The sequence below is a fragment of the Heliangelus exortis genome, chromosome 1 (genome assembly GCF_036169615.1).
Source record: "Heliangelus exortis chromosome 1, bHelExo1.hap1, whole genome shotgun sequence".
Classification (NCBI taxonomy): Eukaryota; Metazoa; Chordata; class Aves; order Apodiformes; family Trochilidae; genus Heliangelus; species Heliangelus exortis.
The window spans coordinates 129,699,316-129,718,765 of NC_092422.1; the positions used below are offsets into that span (position 1 = coordinate 129,699,316).

Genomic DNA, 19,450 nt, shown 5'->3' on the forward strand with positions numbered 1-19,450 from the left:
TTTAATACCTAGTTTTTGACTGGAAAATAATTTGAATGTGCAGCTTGTGTCTAAGAAAATCACCTTGCTCTGAGAAGTGATGTGCATTGGAAAGATCTTACTTGTTTATCACAAACTGTTGGTCTTATTGGTATCCTGAAAATTATTTGGAGGAGATATCTTACCTATGAATTTTAAAATTGAATGTGATGCATATGGAAGAGTGATACCTATGGAAGCCTGTGAGCTTGGGTACACTCCTGAGAAATATAGCACATCAGGTCCTCCCTGTGTGATGGCTTGTAACTGCTTGTTGCCACAAATCTAGCTATGACATGGGAGAGCAGCTCTAAATACATGATCAGTCAGGTTTTGAATTGAACAAATGCTTGGTAAATACAGTGTACTGACACTTGTGAGGAGCTCATCAACTTATTCAAAATTACTGTTTCAGAAAGAGGCGGTGTTGAATTTCTCTTAGACTCTGGAATCTATGGAATTATTAGTGCCACTGAGTACTGAATGTAGTATTTATTCAGTTATCTGATACAAAAGTGATTCACAGTAAAGTTGGTCTTGAGTGTTGTTTTCTAGGAGAAAACATGGGTGTGGTGAGATGCACCTCTATACATCCCAGTTTTAATTTTCTTTCAGCTTGAGTGTTTTTCTCTGTTGTGAATTTGACCCTATTCTGCCACATACATTAGACCTTCTAATGACACAAAAGCAATTTATGACCTACTTAGCCTTTCTTACACCTGTGTCTTTTGTTGGATATCCTAAACTACGTCATTTTGGTGCAGATAATCTAATCTCTGTGTATTTTTCTAGTCTTATCCTTGGCTGAGGCAAGGTAAAAGCTGCTTAAATTCTTCCAAAATCCCTGTATATATAGTGTGGTATCCCTAGAGACATAAGGCTGGTGTGCATTGGTGAGAGTGAGAGTGAGTTATTTAGATACATTTCAGATACTACAAGACAAAAATGTAGGTAGGGTTTTTTTATAAACTGCTGGTATGACGGGGAAAAAAAGTACAGAAAAGAAATTACTTGAAACTGCTTGATTGCCAATTAAATACTGCTTATAAAAAATGAATAAAGAGTAAGATCTTTTCTTGGAATAATGTGTTTTCTAGGCAGTTCAAAGTGGACCGGAGAGGTAAAGAACTGCTCTATGAATTGTGGATTGCCAATACCTAACAAGGGGTCAGACCAAGTTCAGTATTGCTGGGTGATGCTGAAAGCTGTACTGGGATGGTAGTGTTGCTTCGTAGAGAGATTATTGCATAATTATGCAAAAATAATCATATTATTGCATAATATAATTACAAACATGGTAAGTTCTGTGATGTGATTAGACTAGTATCTGTTTAAGCACAGTAAAATATATTCTCTTGGTTTAAATTGTACTGATATTAAGGCCAACACATGGCTGTTGTACAAAAACAAGCTTTCTAAGTTAGGCCCATATTCATAACTTCCACAAAAATAGAAAGCAGCAGTATTTGTGGTGCTACTATAGCCAAATATAGCAATGCTGCTCTTGGCACAAGGCAGAAGGGACAGCGAGCTAGTGATGTGATCGTCTCTTATAGGTGAGGAATTAGCTGAGGAAGGCAGGCAGCAGCATTTTCCTGCTTCCTCCTACTCTTCTGTATCCATGCTATTACCTTGTCTTTTCAACCAGTGTAATGTGACAGTACTTCTGTATATCACCACAAATGCTTGAAGACTTGCTAAAGGAAAGATCCTGAGCACAGAGAACATTGTGAGCTAGGGTTACTGTATGTACTCTTCCTGCACCTGCAAAAAGATATTTTTATAAACTCAGCCTTCATTTTTGCACTACAGGGTGCAGACTTAAAAGTCAAAGAGAGAATAAAATTTTCACAAAGTCTGTAATGAAATTAACATTTGATATACAATTCATGCAATTGATACAATTTTTTTACTCTCTAAAAATACTATTTGTTTTACTAATTCTTTACTGGTGAAGTTTTTGCCCTATATTCATCCTGGTGTTTCCAGGCTCAAATGCATTTTTTTTTCATTTTTAAAAATAGTATTAAGGATATAACATGATTCCCTATATAGCTTTCTTAACATTTCCTACGTTTGTCTTCTCAGTCACTGTTTACTTTCACCTTAACACTGCTTTGTGAACTCTCATATGTCTTTTGTCTTTGTGGGTATGGTAAAACATGAAGTCTTAGTTGCTTTTCATATTCTTCAACTGCAAATTTTTCCTGTTCCATCTTTGCATGGTTAATGTTTTAGCCTCCATACAAATATTTCTAGAGCTTATTGCTAGCTTTTTTCAGAGATTTCCAAGAGCACAGGAGGGCTAACCAGGTACCATTATCTACACTGTTTCTTCTATGCTCCTGCAAACCACTGTGATTTCTTGGGGGTGCAAGTTGCAGTGTAGGCCAACTATGTTCAGAACATAAGAACACAGTGGTGTGTTGGTATGTAGTGGAGTGTTTGCTTCATAAACATTTTTCAAATAGGTACAGTAGTTAGAATTGATAGAAAATGCTGTTTGTGTAGGGGTAATTTTTTTCCTGATCTCTGTGGCATATTACTTTGATACTTTGAGAGTATTTTGACAATTTTGAAGCAAAGATGTGTGACAGGTCTCTTCTTGATATCAGGTGTCTTAAAATCATCCCTCATACACTTTTGACAAATAATGCTGATTGGCCCTATTTAACTTGGTGTTTTGTGGAGCTGATGTCTGATTGTACTTCTCATAGAGGAAACATTTGTATTTAAAAAGTACTGCAGCTCCCCCCACCCCCTAAGAAATATGTGAGAATCTTCTGGAGTTTGCCAAGAAACATAACCTTAAAAATGCCTGTTTTACTGTGATTTTGATTTTAATATAAATGCAGTCACAGAAACCTGTCTGTATTGAATTGTCACTGTTGGGAGACAGAAGGTTGGTGCACGAGAGCAGCTGACAGCGTGGGATGGCATTTTGCAGGGTGCCTGAATAAGATGTCACTAAAAGTTTGACCTAATTGTTTTTCAAGTCATATTTCTTCTACGTTGGTCTGAAAATTATGCAGAAGGAAGTATACTTGTTCCTTTTGCTTCTAGTATTGAATGTGGAGCCTTAAGTTTCTTCTGTTATTCAGACATTCAGGAGAAAAGACTGCAGGAGAGCTGTGGAGAAAGGGATAAAAGGGGAATTATCTGTCATTAAAAAGGGTGAAGAGATCCCCCTGTACAGAGTGGGGTGCTGGGAAGGGTCCTAGTGACCTGCCAGCCATCTGCCCCATTTTAATGCTCTCCACCAAATGTGGAAATATTTCAAAATAGTGTATATATTTCAAAAATAGTGAAATTGTGACTTTTTATCAGTATATCTGTGGATTTTCAATAATGTGTTTAAAAGTGAGCATAACTGTGGATACATGAGAAGAGAGTATGTGTGGGGGTTGCTGGGTGCTGGTTCTTCACTCATATTAAACCAAGTGTACATTTTCCTTGAAACTTGACCACTGACACTGGGCCTATATGTGCTATGCAGCACAACAGGATTTACCACAACATTATAATAGTAATATTGTATTTGCTTCAAGTTTGTATTGCTTAAGGTTTTTAAAGAAGGAAAAAAAAAAAAAAAGAGGGGGAAGGAGGGAGGGAAGACTAGGCCTTTCTTTAATATATTATTTTGAGAAAAATCACATAAGAAGCTGTGATTTTATCTCTTTATGTTATACATGCAGGTAGGTATAACTTTGATTGTCTTGCCTTTTAGTATTATTTTTGCTGCTAATTAAAAAAAAACCAAAAAAACCAAACAAGAACAGGTCCAATTATTTTTTTTTAATTGATTGTTTCTTCAAATGACAGCTTGCACATCTACATGAAGACAGTGACACCTTTTACGTCTTTGGCTCCTCTTATCATTCAGTTAAGACACTCATGCTATTAATTTAAACTCTACCATCTACACTTTAAAAAAAAGAATCTGAAGTTTCTGATTAGTTAAAAGCTGCTGGAGCTCAGTTATCCTGTTGTTTGGTACCTCTGCAAGAAATAAAGCCATGTTTTCTTAGAAGGCCACACTGAATATATTTATTTTAAATGTATATACAACATGGTGAACCTCTGTTCAGCTAGAGATTTTTTTAGGAGGATCCCTATCCTCACATTTTAGGTGTTAAAAACTACTATCCACTCTCCTGACTAGTCTGAAGGGATCTGTTGTTTTCAGTAGTGATTCTCCAGTGAGCTCAGCAAGCAATTTTTAATGATTTGAATTAATTCAGTGGCCATTTCTCTGCCCTGTCTTGTGGTTGTCTCCATTCTGGTGACCTTCAGGTTCAGCAAGTGCTTAAAGTTAATTATATCCCTAATGACTCTGTGAGCTTGTTTCCAGATACTGTGAACTGAGGCAGTGTTCAAATGTAAACATGGGCCCCTCTTTCTGTTGCTTAGATAAATAACTTTGAAATAAAATGTTAACTTTAGTAAAACCAAAGTTTGAGCGTCTTCCAGATTCTTCAATAAATGCCTCCTAAATTCACAAAAAAGATTCGAGTCTGGATATAACTGTCTTCAGAAGGATATATCTTCCTCTTCATTAATTTTGTATCTCTATATGCATTTTGTTACTAAACTCACACACATATGAAAGTCAGCTGCAAGGTTTGGTTTGCTTTGTTCAGACTGTAGGCCTTGGTAAAATTTTTAACTTCTGGTTCCTGAGCCCCAGTTTTGATGTGGACTGCTTGACTTTTTAGAGTAGTCTCAAGGTTGTTACTGCCTCAGAAATACTTATGAAAGGTATTTATTATTTTTCATAAAATGATTGAAGATAGTCTGGGTTTCATAGCAGTGCAGAAAAAATCAAAGTTTTATGTTTTTTTCAAGATTGTTAATTTCAGTCTATAATAAATATTTAGGAATATGCAGCAGTGATTCCTGAAAGACAAATTTCAAAATAAAAGTATTTTTGCATTCATAACCCAGTGGTGTCACAAAACAAACTTATTCTTCCAGTTTTTCCCAGACTGTGTATGTTTGTCATGGAAACACTGGGGAAAAAATATCAGGAATTATTTTATTTTCCTGTTCTTGTCTTTCCTAGTGGTCCTGGTATCCTTGCAATTCTCTGTACTTAGAGAACAGCAGTGTCTAAAAGATGTTCCTTTAGATTCAGTGTCAGCACTTAGAAGATTTAGCTCCAATAATAACCATAGCATGGGTCAAGCTACTGATTTATGTACCTTTTGAACGAATACATAAAAAAATATTTTATAAATTATAATTGGATTTTCTGAATTATTCTTCTGTAGCTGATTGTTGGACACTGCCATTTTGCAACAAGTAAATTATGAAAGACACATTGTTCTGGAGTTACTACACACCTCCAGCTTCTTTTTCACAGAACACATGTAGGTGTATCAGTTAAATACCAGCTGATGAAATGAAAGCTATGTTTACTTGCTTTAGAAATACAGAATTTCAAGATGAATCAGAGAATCCTAGAATGGACCTTAAGGATCTTGTAGTTCCAAACTCCATCCACGGGCAGGGACCCATTCCAGTAGACTAGGGTGCTTCAAGCTCCACCCTGCCTGCTCTTGAACACTTCCAGGGATTCACAGCTTGCCTGGGCAACCTGTTCTAGCATCTCACCACCCTCACAGTGAAGGCAACAGGAGATGAAAAGCTAACACCTGCTAAAAAAGATAAGCCACAAGCAATTATATTTGACTTTTTTTTTTTTTTTTCTCCAAAACATGGATGACTTTACCTACACATGGTAATAAAATGTTGCATGTGTGAAGAGTTTAGCATATAGCATAAACATCAAATTTACCCATATTTAAGTCATATTATAAATTTGATATTTAAGTTGAAGTACAATTTGTTTGGAAGATAGGGGGTTTTTTACATTAGATTTACAGTGTTGCTTACAGTTTGTTTTTCTTTTTCTATTGGCAGGTATTTAATTAGTCAAGGAGCACACGTAGGAGCTGTAAATAGTGAAGGAGACACTCCATTAGATATTGCTGAAGAAGAGGCAATGGAAGAGCTGCTTCAGAATGAAGTAAATAGACAAGGTAATTTTTAATATGGAAAAGTGGTTTTGTTTACTGAACACTAAATATATTTTTTTAAAGCATGCTAAATTAGGAATTCTGAAATCACTCCATTTTTTTTCTAAAGAGAATTGTCACTACAATCTACAGAGCTCAAAGTGTCTTCTAAATGTTTTTAATTCAGCCCATCTGCATGAAGAAAAAGGGCACAAGTACTGGTGTTGATTGAATTCCTGCATTCACTTACCAGAATTCAGGTGGTATTCATAAACTGTCCCAGTGCCTCTGGGATATAACCTGCTATATCCCAGCTTTAGACTGTGTCTAAAAAAATTCCTGCCTTGACAGATCATTGACTCAGATATCAGTTTTAGGATGAGTTGAATCCAACCCTAAGGTAATTGTTTCTCTTCATTGACTACAAGGAAGACTGGAATAACTAAAAGAAGCATAAACAACTATATTGTATCCTGTGAATCTCCCTTTGTGTGAAGATCTAACCCTTTCAATGCCCTTCTACAATGCCAAATGTCTGCAACTATTCCTTAGAATACGGAGTCTAAGATTGCACTTCTTTTAGGCCTGAGAACCTATAATGAACATTTAAGTTCCTCAGTTTTGTGTACTCTTCCGTGAGCGCTATATTAGTATCAAGTTTTGACACTATAGTTTAAAAATGTATACCCTAAATTTATGCACCTTGTTCCTAGGAAGTTGCTAATACTAGCAGTGGTGTCTTTGCAAGAGAAACTAGCCTTTGAAGAAGCATACTGATTAATTTGCCCCACTTTTTCCCCTCCTTACACTCCAGTTTTCTGTCTTCCAATCCTCAGCTGTTTTTTTCAGTGAAAGGCCTTTGAAAGTTCTGGTTTTTTCCAATGCAGAGAAAAGAACATTTAGTTGTTGTTGACCAACCATCTCGAATGTCCAACAGAAGTGCACTGCTATCCCAGAACCTCCCAGTGCAAGAACTGGGGTGACATGTTCTGTGTTATTTTATGTATTGAAGGAATATGACATTCCAAATGAAGATGGAGCTTTTGGGGGGAATGTGCTAGGGAATGTATCTCTATTACTCCTAGAACTCTTCCTAGCTCTTGAAAGGCTTTTTCCTCCTTGAAAATGTTACTTTTTTGTTAGTGTAGAATTTAGATCTCTTAGGTTAACATAATTTGACAGTAAACTAGAAGTTTCTTGAGGCGATTTGGTTTGATTCAACATTACTTGCTAATTTTTATTCTTTTGCAAGTGTACAAGCCTAATTGTAATATTAGCATTAGCAACCTAAACTAAATCCCACCATTCACTGCAAATGTCAGTCTAATTTACTTATTTCATATTTAAACTATCTATGGTGCTGTCTCTGTAAGTCTGAGAAGAATGTAGATGTTCCCACACTGTAGCATTTGGCTTCTAAATGGATAATTCGTGTTGTTTTAAAATAGTACATTTTTCCAAGCATTTCTCTTATATTTTTGTGTCAGTTAGTCAGCTGACTAGCACAGGATTTTTAGAACTTCTTCAGATGATTTCAAAAATACACTGGTTGAATGAGGCACCATGTCAGGTGAGAAAAAAGTTGGCTGGGCTGTGCTTCAGGGTGGTTTGACCCCTCCCTCTGTGGAGAACAGGAACGGGATGCTGAACAGTGACCATGCTGCTAACATAGCTGACAACATTTCTGCCTTCCTGGTCTCAACAGGACACTGCCTCTGGTTATATATATAGATAGATATGTAATTTTATTTTTCATGTGTATATACTTACTTACACACACGTATATGAATGTGTTTCTGTGTATGCATTCAACCTAGTTTGTCTTGCTGCCAGACCACTTCACAGAAGCAGGGGAGAAGGCACACAGCATCCCTGTTTCTGAATTTGTGTCTGAAGGTGTAAAAGCTAAGAGCTTTCATATGCAAAGATGAAATTACAGGAAATATGTAATGATTGTGAGTGAGAATAGAAAGGGTATGAATCTGGTATGAACTTTTAGAGTGTATCTTGTATCATGAGACAGTTATCTAAGCAATCACCTGCTTTTGACGGCATCCTTAACTTGCAGGTTAGGCTATTACATACAGAATTATTTATTTAACTATTATCCTGATCACTTGGAAAGTGCTTAATTGTGTGTATGTTTTAGCTTGTGAAGTTAATAGCTCTAAAATAGGAACTTAATTGTTTATCTTAATATGGAATCATCACCAATGCATTACAACAGTTTCATCTTTGACTATACCTGCGGCTGAATGCAATTATCTCTCTAGCTTTAGCATTGCTCCTTATATAAAACAAAGCAGTGCCACAGTTTTGATAGTACAGGTAAACTGTGGGGCCTGTGGAATGATCCGCCCTATTTCAGTGTTACTGGTAATGGAAGATCAGCCTATTTATTTTGCAAATAAACCCGGGTGCCAAAAAAATCTGACATCTGTGTGTAAAATACGTAGTGTGAAAATAAATTCAATTATTTCTGTAGCATTTTTGACAAGTTTTTGAATTGTATTTATTCCTACATAAATTATAGTTTCATCTTTGTGTTGCTTAGTTAATGCTGTGAGTATGGCTTCCTGCATAATGGTGTCAGTGGAGTTGTTTGGTGGCAAAAGATTGTCTGGAAAGATCAGTCAGGTCCGTTGTGATTTCAGATATGTTTAAGTGATGACATTTGATGTTTGTTTCTGTTAGAAGTCTGAGAAGAATCACAGTCTTAGCTTACCCTTTTTGCTTTTGCAGAGCAACAGTCTTTATAGGAAAAGTTCAAACAGAGCCTTCCAATTGTCCAATTATTTGGCCTCCTGCAGATCACCAGTTTCTTGCACTTATGGCCAATTTTTACAGGTATCGAATTATATTTTAAGGACATGTCTAACTACAGGACAAAAAAGGGAACCTCTGGCACACTAAATTCTCAGAAATAAATTTGAGAACACAACACTGTTTATCCCTATATGACATTAAAAATTTAATAAAAAGAAGGATATGCAGTGTTTACACCTCCTGGGTTAGTATTCAGATTCCAAAATCTGGCCTAGAGAGTCAGTGGTCCAAATTAATCTTCTTGTTTTACAGGTTCTACACGTGAAAGAGCTTTTATATATAGTACTGTTATCCAGTATCTGTCTGACTTCAGTTATTCTGATTTCTATATGCAACACTTCTAAACTGTGACCCTTGGTTCAGGCGTTTTTTCTTGTGTGGGCCACAGATCCCTGGACAAGGCCACCTCTGTTCTGCTGTGTGTATCACAGGACCCTGTTCAGACTATGCAGACTATGCAGTAAATCTGAACTAAAGGACTTGCTGTCCTGTAAGTGAAGCCAGAGCATCTGGACATTAAGGAGAGCATTTTTCTACCCTAATTTTCAGAGGGGAATTAGTGGCTTGTTTTCCAGCTTAAAACCTAGTTTTAAGTGTTGTCTCTTCTCAGGCTTTGAGTAGGGTTAAGTAAAACGTATTGAAACAGTTTTTTAGCTCTTTATCATCAGAAGTCATCCTAAAATTATTTTAACTGATTAGGCAGTTATTTTGAATTACAGAAAACATTCTTGGGAGGTGAGTTAGTGGGGAGATGTGGGGTAAATCAGGAGCTGATGATACAGCCTGGTAGCTATTCAGTAACTGTTGGAGAGATCACTTCTCCTTTTCCAGGGAGGTGGGTAATGAGACTTTCTGGGCTGTATTGTGTAAGTCAGTTTTGTTTGGGTGGATAAAATGCGAACTATTACATTTGTATGTAAACATTCACTTGGTGAAGTAAAAAGTGGGTTGATCTTCCCTGCAGTATCTATGAAACATGCCTTTATATGGCCGAGCAGCCCTGAAACAATGATTCAGCATTTAAATTTATGCTGAATTTCATTAACTGCTCACTGAACGGCACGCTGTTGGGAACTGTTGAATAACACTTGTTTATCAGAAAAAAAATGAAAGCATTTAGCAATAAATTATTAATGATCTAAGAAGTAGTTGGACTGCCAGAGAACTTGTGAGAAAATACTCCGGTGAAGTTGAGCTGGGAGGCCGCACATTGCCATCTATGGGCCGCATGGGGAAAGCCAATGTAGAGCATTTTCTCTTTCACTGATAATCTTAAATGTGTCGGGAAAACAAAAGCAAGGAGAAAGGTCTGTACCAGGTATAAAAATAAAAAACTGTTTACATTCAGTTTTGTGCAGTTAATAATGGGAATTGTATTTAGCTTATCTCGGAGATCAGCTTTTGTTTCTATGACACAAAGTTCAGTTCTTATTTTCATACCAGTTATTAATGTGAGGTGCTTTAGATTGGCCAGATTCTTCTACTTTCTTCTCTTGAAATATGTTCAGAAATTTACTGTCTTGTAAAATAATGATTGCTGCAGCCATTATATCTTGTCTTGGCCTCAGAAATGCAGTCACTTGTGATATTGATGGAAGTCAATTTTCAGTATTAGTTAATCTTTCTGCAAAGCACTGCTATTTTGACATAATTTTACAGGTCTCTAGGTGTACCTGGAAGCTATGCTTAGACATTAACCACTAGAAGGCCAAGGTCAGTGGTTGGGAGGTACTTTTTCTCTCTTTCTTCATACAAAAGTGTCTCAAAATGTCCAGGCACACACATGAGCCATTTTACATTGACAGAGGAATATACGTCAGATTCTCCAGGTGGAGAAGGTTCCTCATGCTGGTAAGGTTTCACAGTTAGAGGTCGTGCATGCAAAGCCAGGTTGGACATAAATGTGAATAACAGGTGAAGTATAAACTGTTCGTTTATGTAGTAGTATTTTGCAGGCATATATTTACTGACAAGTAAAGGACTGCACCCTAGAGAATTATTTGCCCAGGGTCTGCTGCTCTGCACTTCTGTGTCATTCCCAAAGACAAGCAGATGGGAAGGCCCATGGAAGTTTGAGTTTGCAATAGTTAACACATCAGTATGAAGGAGAATGAGAAGACATGATTATCAATAAGTTACTGATTGAAAATTCCTGGTTTTCATTCTTCAAATCTGTCAGATTTATAAAGATTATTAGTAATTTTTGCCAAAGCTTTCCTTTTAAACAAGTACATTTTAGTTTTTACCTCTGCTTAGCGCTTCAACAGTCTTTTGTATCTCTCCATCTTGCAGGCTTAGCCTTCAAATGATGGGGTTTCTTAAGTTTCTAATAAAAAATAGTTCTGTTACTTTGTATTAATTGACAAGATTGAAATTCTTGGTTTAGTTTATTAAATGGGTGAATCTGGGAGTTCAGTCAGCTGTGTGGAACATTGATATTAATCCCACCTCAGTTATTATTTGATACCAAATAAAAGTTTCATCTTTTCATCTGTCCCTAGCATGAAGTTTTTTAGCAGATTTACTTAGTAAACAGAACTGTTTCTTAGCTAATATTTCTTTGTGGGTTTGGTTGGTTTTAGTGAGGGTTCTGTGTTTTTGTTTGGTTTTGGGGGGTTGTTTTTGTTTGGTTGGGGTTTTGTTTTTTTCATATTTGTAGACAGGGAATTTTGCTGTGAATTGACAGAAGGATAATTAGAAGTGAACTGTGTGGTAGCAATGTCATGCTACTACAAACAAAAAAAAGTGACATGTTGTGTTTCCAAAAGCATGTAATAATTACATTCCTTCTTTCAGAATTTTAAGAATTTTTTTTTTGGTATGTCATTCCCAAGGGTTTTCTTCCTCTATAATTGGAGAATTACAGCATCTGTAAAATAATATTCTTAAATCACATAATAACGTGTATGCTCTATACACCTTATTTCAGAGTGTCAATAGAATTGCTTTCAGACAGTTTGTTGTGTCTATCTAGTTACAATTGGATTATGATGACTCTGTTTTGTCACCTTTTATACAGTAGAGTTGATGAATTTCACTACATATTATAATCTCTGTATTGTCAGTGTCATGTAATTTGTTATAATATCAATGCTTTCTTTAATGAAGGCAACTTCATCCCTTAGCTAAGTTTTTCCTGCATGTCTAGGTGGGCAACAGTCAAGTATTTAATTTACTTTCCATATTCTGGGGATCTAGTCACCCTGTAAAGTATTAATTCTTTTTAACACAATAGAATCTGAAATAGCTGTTATAAAGACTGAGAATGACTTAAAATTAATTACTGTGTAGAGTATTTTTGAAAAGATGTGTTCCAGCTTTGCATAGTCTTGTTTGCAGTCTGCTTTATAATGTACTTTGATTAGCTGGACAGGTCAGGAGGGTTGTGTGATAGAAACAAGTTTGCTGGTGAGAAATGCACTGGGGACAAGTGAAACTTGAAGTGCTGGAAGAAGGCAGAATTAGAGCTGAGTCAAGGAGCATCTGTCTCTTAAATGGTCCAAAATTTATTTTATAGGAAGTAAGGACTGTTGCTGAGTTTGGTTGTATCTAGTAAGTCAGTACCTATTTCTAAGTTTCACTTGTTATTGTTATGTCACAGTTAATACTTTGCTCCATGAGAAATTAAAAATTAAGAAGACAGAAGAAGAATATGTATTTCCCAAGTCCCTTTGTACCAATGTCTAAGATTAGACAAATCATACACATAAAATAATTTTGCTGAAAGTTGGCCCACTGATTTTCTGCTAAAGTTTGTCCTCTTGGTGACCACAATTTCTGAGTCCCTTTTCCTCACAAAGTTGTCACTGCTCAGTCAGCATAGGCAGACCAGTGCTCATGCATAGTTCTCTTCAAGACCCCTTTGTGGCAGTATTCTTTAGCTCACTCCATGTGGTAGTAATTTAAAAATGTTTGCAATTACATGCTTTGTTTTGCCAGTCAGGGACTGTGGGTTTTTTTGTTCAGTCTGTGTAACCTGATGTGTATACTTTTAAATATTATATTGTGTTCCTCCATTTTTATCAGTGTATGTCAATTTTTTGTGAGATGTGCTATAAAAAGTTTTCAGTGTTTGTGTTTTGTTTTGGTTTGGTTTTTTTTAACCTAAAATATGAAGGGATGTTTCTAAAAGATTTGATATTTGGGTGCAAGGTTTGTATTTCAGATAGACAGAAGGCAAACCAGACATATAAAAATGTAGCTCCATGTTTCTTACTAGAAATGTCGAGAAGCTGGGCTGTTCCTCTTCCCATACATATCCCCTTGTAAAAAAAAAAACATATCTGTTTTCTAATTTATATATATATATATATATATATATCCAGACATATTTTGGTGCTTAGACAGTTAACATACAATTACTCTCTTTTTTTTAACAGGTTATTTTAGTGATTATTACTGTGATGGCAGACATTCTTAAAATTTAGGTCAGTTTTTGTAGCTTTTTTTCTCTCCTACTTAAAGGGGAAAAAATTGCTTGCAAAGTGTCATGCATAATGTGACCATAACCTCTTGGAAAACCTCTTCAAAAATAAATTCAAATATAACCATGAACATTATTCATAGTGTTTAGATGTCATTTAATTGTATCAGAAAAAGCATGGTAAAAGACTTGTTACATAATTGAAGTATTTGAACTAAAATATTTTTTGTCCTCTCTTCCCCTGTCCCCCTGAATTAGGTGTTGATATCGAGGCAGCTCGGAAAGAAGAAGAACGAATAATGCTGAGAGATGCCAGGCAGTGGCTCAACAGTGGCCATATAAATGATGTCAGGCATGCAAAATCTGGTGGAACAGCACTTCATGTGGCTGCTGCTAAGGGCTATACAGAAGTCTTAAAGTAAGTATGGTTTAAATGGAAAATTTTCATATTTGATTATTTCCTTGATGTAGTGCTGCTTGGAATTGGTAGATTTGGATGATTCTGACTCTTTGGGGTAGTGTCGTGGAAAAAACAATCTCTAGATTTATATTTTTTTCAAAGCTTCATTTTATGTTTTCAGTGTTATAAATCATGATGCAGTTAGCTTTCTACATTGTCAGTCAAAATATGAATACAGTATACATATTGAGCCTGTAGACTTAAAAGGGGAAAGTTGAATAAAAACTTGGTCTCCTTTTAAAGCCACCTGTGTAAACAAGCTTAATGTCTTTTTATATTGCCAGTTGGCATTCTGGATCATGCATATTTTCAAGACACCATATTATTTGCATGTGCAAAGTAGAGTTAGTAATTCAGATTAAAAGTTTAGACCTAAAGACCAGAGAGTGTAATTTTGGGGTTTTGGTAATGTTGAAAATCATGACTCTTGAAATCTTTCCTGGAAAGCTTCAGGTTTGTGGTGTCCCATAATTCACAGGTAGCTTTTCACTAATCAAATGCAAGTATATCCTGTAACAGAGGTTTGATTTGTTTTTGATCAAAGCTCTGCTTTTATTGTAGTATACTTAACATGACATTGCTCTACTGTGGCTGTAAATGTATTGACTGTTTTAGCAGTGCTGGAAGAGGTATATTGTAACATGAATGAAAATGAGCACACACCCTTACTCTGTTGCTACCTTTAAGGTCTGCAGAGCCTTGTAATGTTTTGTCAACAGAGGAGCTGAATGATAGAGCTTTTTGAATCATTATAACCATTACATATAATTTACTGAATGGGAGTTCTGCTTCAAAAACTCCTGATGCTTCAACATGATGTAGAGAAATTATTCTCCAGGAAAATAGTAACTTTTGTTTTAGAAGAGGATATGTTTCTGTAGGGGAGTTCTATTTATAACTGGGGGGTGTTTTAGCTCTCTGTGTCTTCTTTTGTAGTCCAGTCCATGTACTTTTCCTAGCAGAGTAAGCATACGTGTGCAGGCAATTTTTGTGATGAATTCAAATTATAAAAAATGTGTGCATGTAGGATGAAAGCCTGCAGCTGAGCCTGTGTGAAAGTTGAATCACTGGAGGATACTGCTATAAGTATATTGGCTCCTGACAAATGGAGATAATTCTTTGAGAGGAATATATTTATGTGATTCATAATAATTAATGGGAAGTGTTTCAGAGACCTGATAGCTATTTCCATAAAACTTCTGGTCAGGTTAAGTGTTGTCACTTTGACACGAGCACCAGAACCATGCCAAATTTTAGTCTTAAATGCAGGCTAAAAAGAGAAAAAAAATCTAACTTGTAAAAACAATACTTTGAATGAAGAGGAAGTAAATACAGAAGAAAACAGAAAAAGCTATTTTTCTTGAATTTTCTTTAAAAATATATGTGCTTTCTGAACACAATAAGAGCAAAAGTTCTCATGAGAAAATAAAATTACTCGGTTGTCAGTAGCTCAAGTAAAATGTTTGATGGAAAAGGAGAATGATATTATTGTCAAATAGTTTAATGATTTTATGGCAGTATATCCCTGTCAGTAATGTCAAGATCTTACTCTTTTCATTTCTTTAGGCTTTTAATACAGGCTCGCTATGATGTAAATATTAAAGATTATGATGGCTGGACACCACTTCATGCTGCTGCTCACTGGGGTAAAGAAGAAGCATGTCGCATTTTAGTGGAAAACCTCTGTGATATGGAGGCTGTCAACAAAGTGGTAGGATTTTTATGTAATCCTTGTCAAGATACAAAGTTCTGGTCTCTAAAGTGACTTTAGAAGTCAGGGTAAGAGAAGTGATGATAAACTGCTGTTTACTGTTCGTGGAGCTTTACATAATGCATGTTTTGTCAAAACAGCATGTTTGTGTTCAGAAACACTCTGATTGTCTAAATTAATTTATAGGCCTACTTCATGCTTATTTCTGTAGTAAATCAGCTATGCAATCTTTGAAAGGGAAATTCAAAATAGAACGGGTGTATTGACATCTCAGAGATACCAAATTAGTGACTTGATGGATTGCATACAGGCCAATGAAGACAACAATGTTGCCAGTGTTTCAACTCCTAAAATCAGCCTGTGTTGCTATACTAAGGAGTTATCTCTATATGCTGGTTTGGTTGAGCTGGAAGAAATTTGTAGGCATCTCTGGAGTTCCTAGACATAACTTGAATGCTTCCTAAGCTATATTTCCTTGGCTTTTATGCAAAGGCCTCCATAGCATGCTGGCTTTGCAAGATCTTCCTCCCAACAGATATAAATATATTGATGATTTATACAAGCATCACAAGGATACCAAACTTTTCATTCAGTTGTGTAAATGCTGAAGCTTTCTTTCTTCTCTTTGCACTGTTTTACAGATAGATTCTGATCTTCCAATTTCTGTCAAAACTGTGTATGTAAATTACCTACCCAACTTTTAAGGTGGATTCTTCATTAAATGTTTTTCATAAACTTGAAAACATAAATAAGGGAAATATGCAGATGCAGATAATGAATTAGCAAGTATTTACTCTATAAAAGGATAAACCTATTGGGTTTTTTAACATTTTTAGTCTGTTCACTTTTTCTTCCTTAGAAATTGAGGTTGCTTATAAAATCAGTGAAATCTGGAATTAAATTTCAAGTAGTTTCTGTATAACACTTACAGAACTTTTAAATCTCAGCTGTGTAACTTTATTTTGTATCAGGAAATCAAAAGCTGATGTAAATAATTAAAGCCACTTCATCAGTTTATATTGTTAGGTTTTTACTGGGATTGTGAGAGTGTGAAGAGTGGTATTCCAGAACTCATGAAAGTCTGTTCAACTCAGCTGGGACAAGAATAACAATAGAGGTGATACAGAGAGATAAAAGCTGTTTCATTTGTGTATGGGCTTGTCTGTACAAGCTAGGGAAGTTTTTCCTGTTGTGTTCTTCAGGAAGCTAGTAAGCATTTTTGCTTTTGAAGATACAAAGATTGGAAACTCCTGTGGTTTTGGTTCCAATTTTAAGTGCTTAGCATCTCAGAGAACTCGGCTATTACTGTTTAAGCACTTGTCTTCAGATATTAACTTTTTATGGATTTGGTTTAGATAGAGCCTTCCAACTACAACAGTTTATTTGCAAAGTGATTTTTTTGTGGTCAAGGTAGGTCTACCTTGTATTTTTTTGAAATAAACTCACTTAATAGCTTCCTAAAAATAGAAGGCCAGATTAAAAACTGTACTTACAATGCAAATATAAACTTGAGATAATTTTGTTGTTTAGTTGCCATGTTAGTGCTGTGTTATACTGAAAGGAATAGTTCAAACTATTCAGAGGACCGCAAGCTAATTTGGGTAATGCCTATTAAAAGGTACACACTCAGAAGTTGTTGTACAGTCAGAAATTTAATGGATGCAAAATTTAGTGGTTCAAAGGTCCATCCTTTCTAATCAGTTAAGAAAACCTTTACAGTGTAATTAGGAATATGTTTAACTTCAGTTAGTATTTCAAGAAACTGAAAAAAGCAGGGACAAATATGAAGACTTTTTATTATCTTTAAGCTGCTGTGACCACTTTCAAATGAAAGATCTGTCTTTTTTGCTGGTTATTGTACACAAGTATTTACTTGACTGAACTTGTCATGATACTCCCAACATTTCAATCTGTCCACTGTTTTGATGCAGCTGCATTTATCCCAGTGGATCTAGGGCTTTGCCCAAATTCCAGCTTTCTTGTATTTGAATGCAGACTTCCAAATACAGACAATTGTATTGCAGTATCAGAGTAAACTGGGCTGTTTTGTTTGTTTTTTGTTTTTTTTTTTTAACTGTGTGAGCTTTAGCCCTTCTTTATTCAAGTAGAGATGATGTAAGGTATTTTTTTTTTTTAATCTTTAGCAAATCAGACCTCTTAAAGATAGAATCTCACAATCTCACATCCTGTGGGCATCTGGTGTAGTTGAGAACTACAGTGAGTGTACAAATGCAAGATGTGGCAAGCTGCAGTGTTCCAGCTGATAGCATTACTACGTGCTAATGAATGACATGATGATTTTTTTATTCAAGTATATGCCCATGAAAATCATACACCAAGGGGGTGAGAGGGATAAGAACAAATGATTGTAGCAGATCTTTTTAAAAATGCAATATAAAATATAAAATAAAGCTTTACTGTAAAAATGTGGAAGTATGACTGTCTACATTTAGTGTAGCTTGCTTAAACAATTTAAACTTTAAAGAATCAAGCTGTATATGGCAGTCTAAGATGGACAGGATGCTGAGGATCCATCCATACAGCTGCCATTGGAATAGCTGTTTGGAACCAGCATGGTGAGAATTGTATTCATTCAATTTACTTTTCTGTAATAGTTTTTTTCTTTTCAAATGAGAGAAAAATTTTATTGAAGTAATGATTTCATCTCTTAAAAAAACATGTTTACTTACCAGGTACAGATGATTCTATTCCAATTACCTCCCCCCCAAAAAATATTGCAAAATTGGTTTTAGCTACTGATAGACTAACAGTTTGTAATAGAGCTTGGCTTATACTTTCTAATTTCACTCTCTGAATGTGCTCCTTACCTTGCATCATCATGTGATAAGGCATCATAATCTGTTATGTTTAAGTTCTGCTGTACAATTATGGTGTTTTACTTTTCTGTTTTTCCAGGGGCAGACAGCATTTGATGTGGCAGATGAAGATATTCTAGGATATTTAGAAGAATTACAAAAGAAGCAGAATCTGGTAGGCATTTTGTATATAAAGATATATATTTGTCATACTTTATTATACATATAATTATGGTCTACAGCTCAGAGCAGCATATAGATTAAAACCAAAGGTTTATTTGAGGCTTTAGTTCTAGTGTTGGCACAGTCATCTCAAAAGATCTTTTATGACCTTACTTTGTCAATTATGGTGGCCAGAAAGCCTGGGAAGAAAGTGTTCTTCTACTCGCTTTGTCCAGTGAGCTTTTTATGATTTGATGCATCAACATTGAGCAACTTGCTTAGAAATAACAGTTTCTGAGATTTTAGAACTTTAAACTGCGACACTTTGATAGCTTTCATAGCTTGTAGGCACTGGAGTGTTCGTAGTAGTTAAAAAAAGATTTCCTTCCAGTTTTAGTTTTGTCACACTAATGGCATTCTATCAATTTAACTGTGTCATTTTGTATGTTTTGAAGCTTCATAGTGAAAAAAGGGAAAAGAAATCTCCCCTAATTGAATCCACAGCCAACATGGATAATAATCAGACACAGAAAACATTCAAAAAGTAAGTAAATAGGAAAAATTAATAAAAGTTCTTAATAAAAAAGTTAATTTTACAAGGTGTCACATAGTTATACTTGATGGGCTTTCGTAAAACTTTCAGGATTTAATAAGTATTTTTATTTTCAAACTCAGTAAGGAGACACTGATTATGGAGCAAGAAAAGAATGCATCTAGTATAGAGTCTCTGGAGCAAGAAAAAGCAGATGAAGAGGAAGAAGGAAAGAAGGATGAATCCAGTTGTTCTAGTGAGGAGGAAGAGGATGATGACTCAGAATCGGAAGCAGAGACAGGTACATTATTTGGAGTGTTCTTTCTGGAGTATGTCTTAAATTTTTAATTTATAAATTTGCTTATTTAGTATCACATGATACAGAATTATCTTAAGCTTCACTTATTTTCTGCATTTCACTAAGTTTATGTATGTCTGAAGTCAAGTCATAACAGCAATATCAAACATGTCATTACTGGTGACTC

The 19,450-nt window shown here is 35.5% G+C and overlaps 1 protein-coding gene across 12 annotated transcripts in view; it reads left to right on the forward strand.

The window, feature by feature from the left end:
* The window catches only part of PPP1R12A (protein phosphatase 1 regulatory subunit 12A), a 113,639-nt gene that overhangs the window by 53,767 nt on the left and 40,422 nt on the right, over positions 1 to 19,450 (forward strand). For all 12 annotated transcript variants that reach the window (XR_011730269.1, XR_011730271.1, XM_071766221.1 and 9 more), the window contains exons 3-8: positions 5,941 to 6,059; positions 13,543 to 13,702; positions 15,311 to 15,455; positions 18,372 to 18,446; positions 18,889 to 18,977; positions 19,109 to 19,266. Coding sequence is in view for 10 of the 12 variants with exons in the window: in XM_071766221.1 (XP_071622322.1) it covers positions 5,941 to 6,059; positions 13,543 to 13,702; positions 15,311 to 15,455; positions 18,372 to 18,446; positions 18,889 to 18,977; positions 19,109 to 19,266 (746 nt within the window). In the remaining 2 variants the exon portion in view is untranslated. The remainder of the gene's footprint in view (positions 1 to 5,940; positions 6,060 to 13,542; positions 13,703 to 15,310; positions 15,456 to 18,371; positions 18,447 to 18,888; positions 18,978 to 19,108; positions 19,267 to 19,450) is intronic.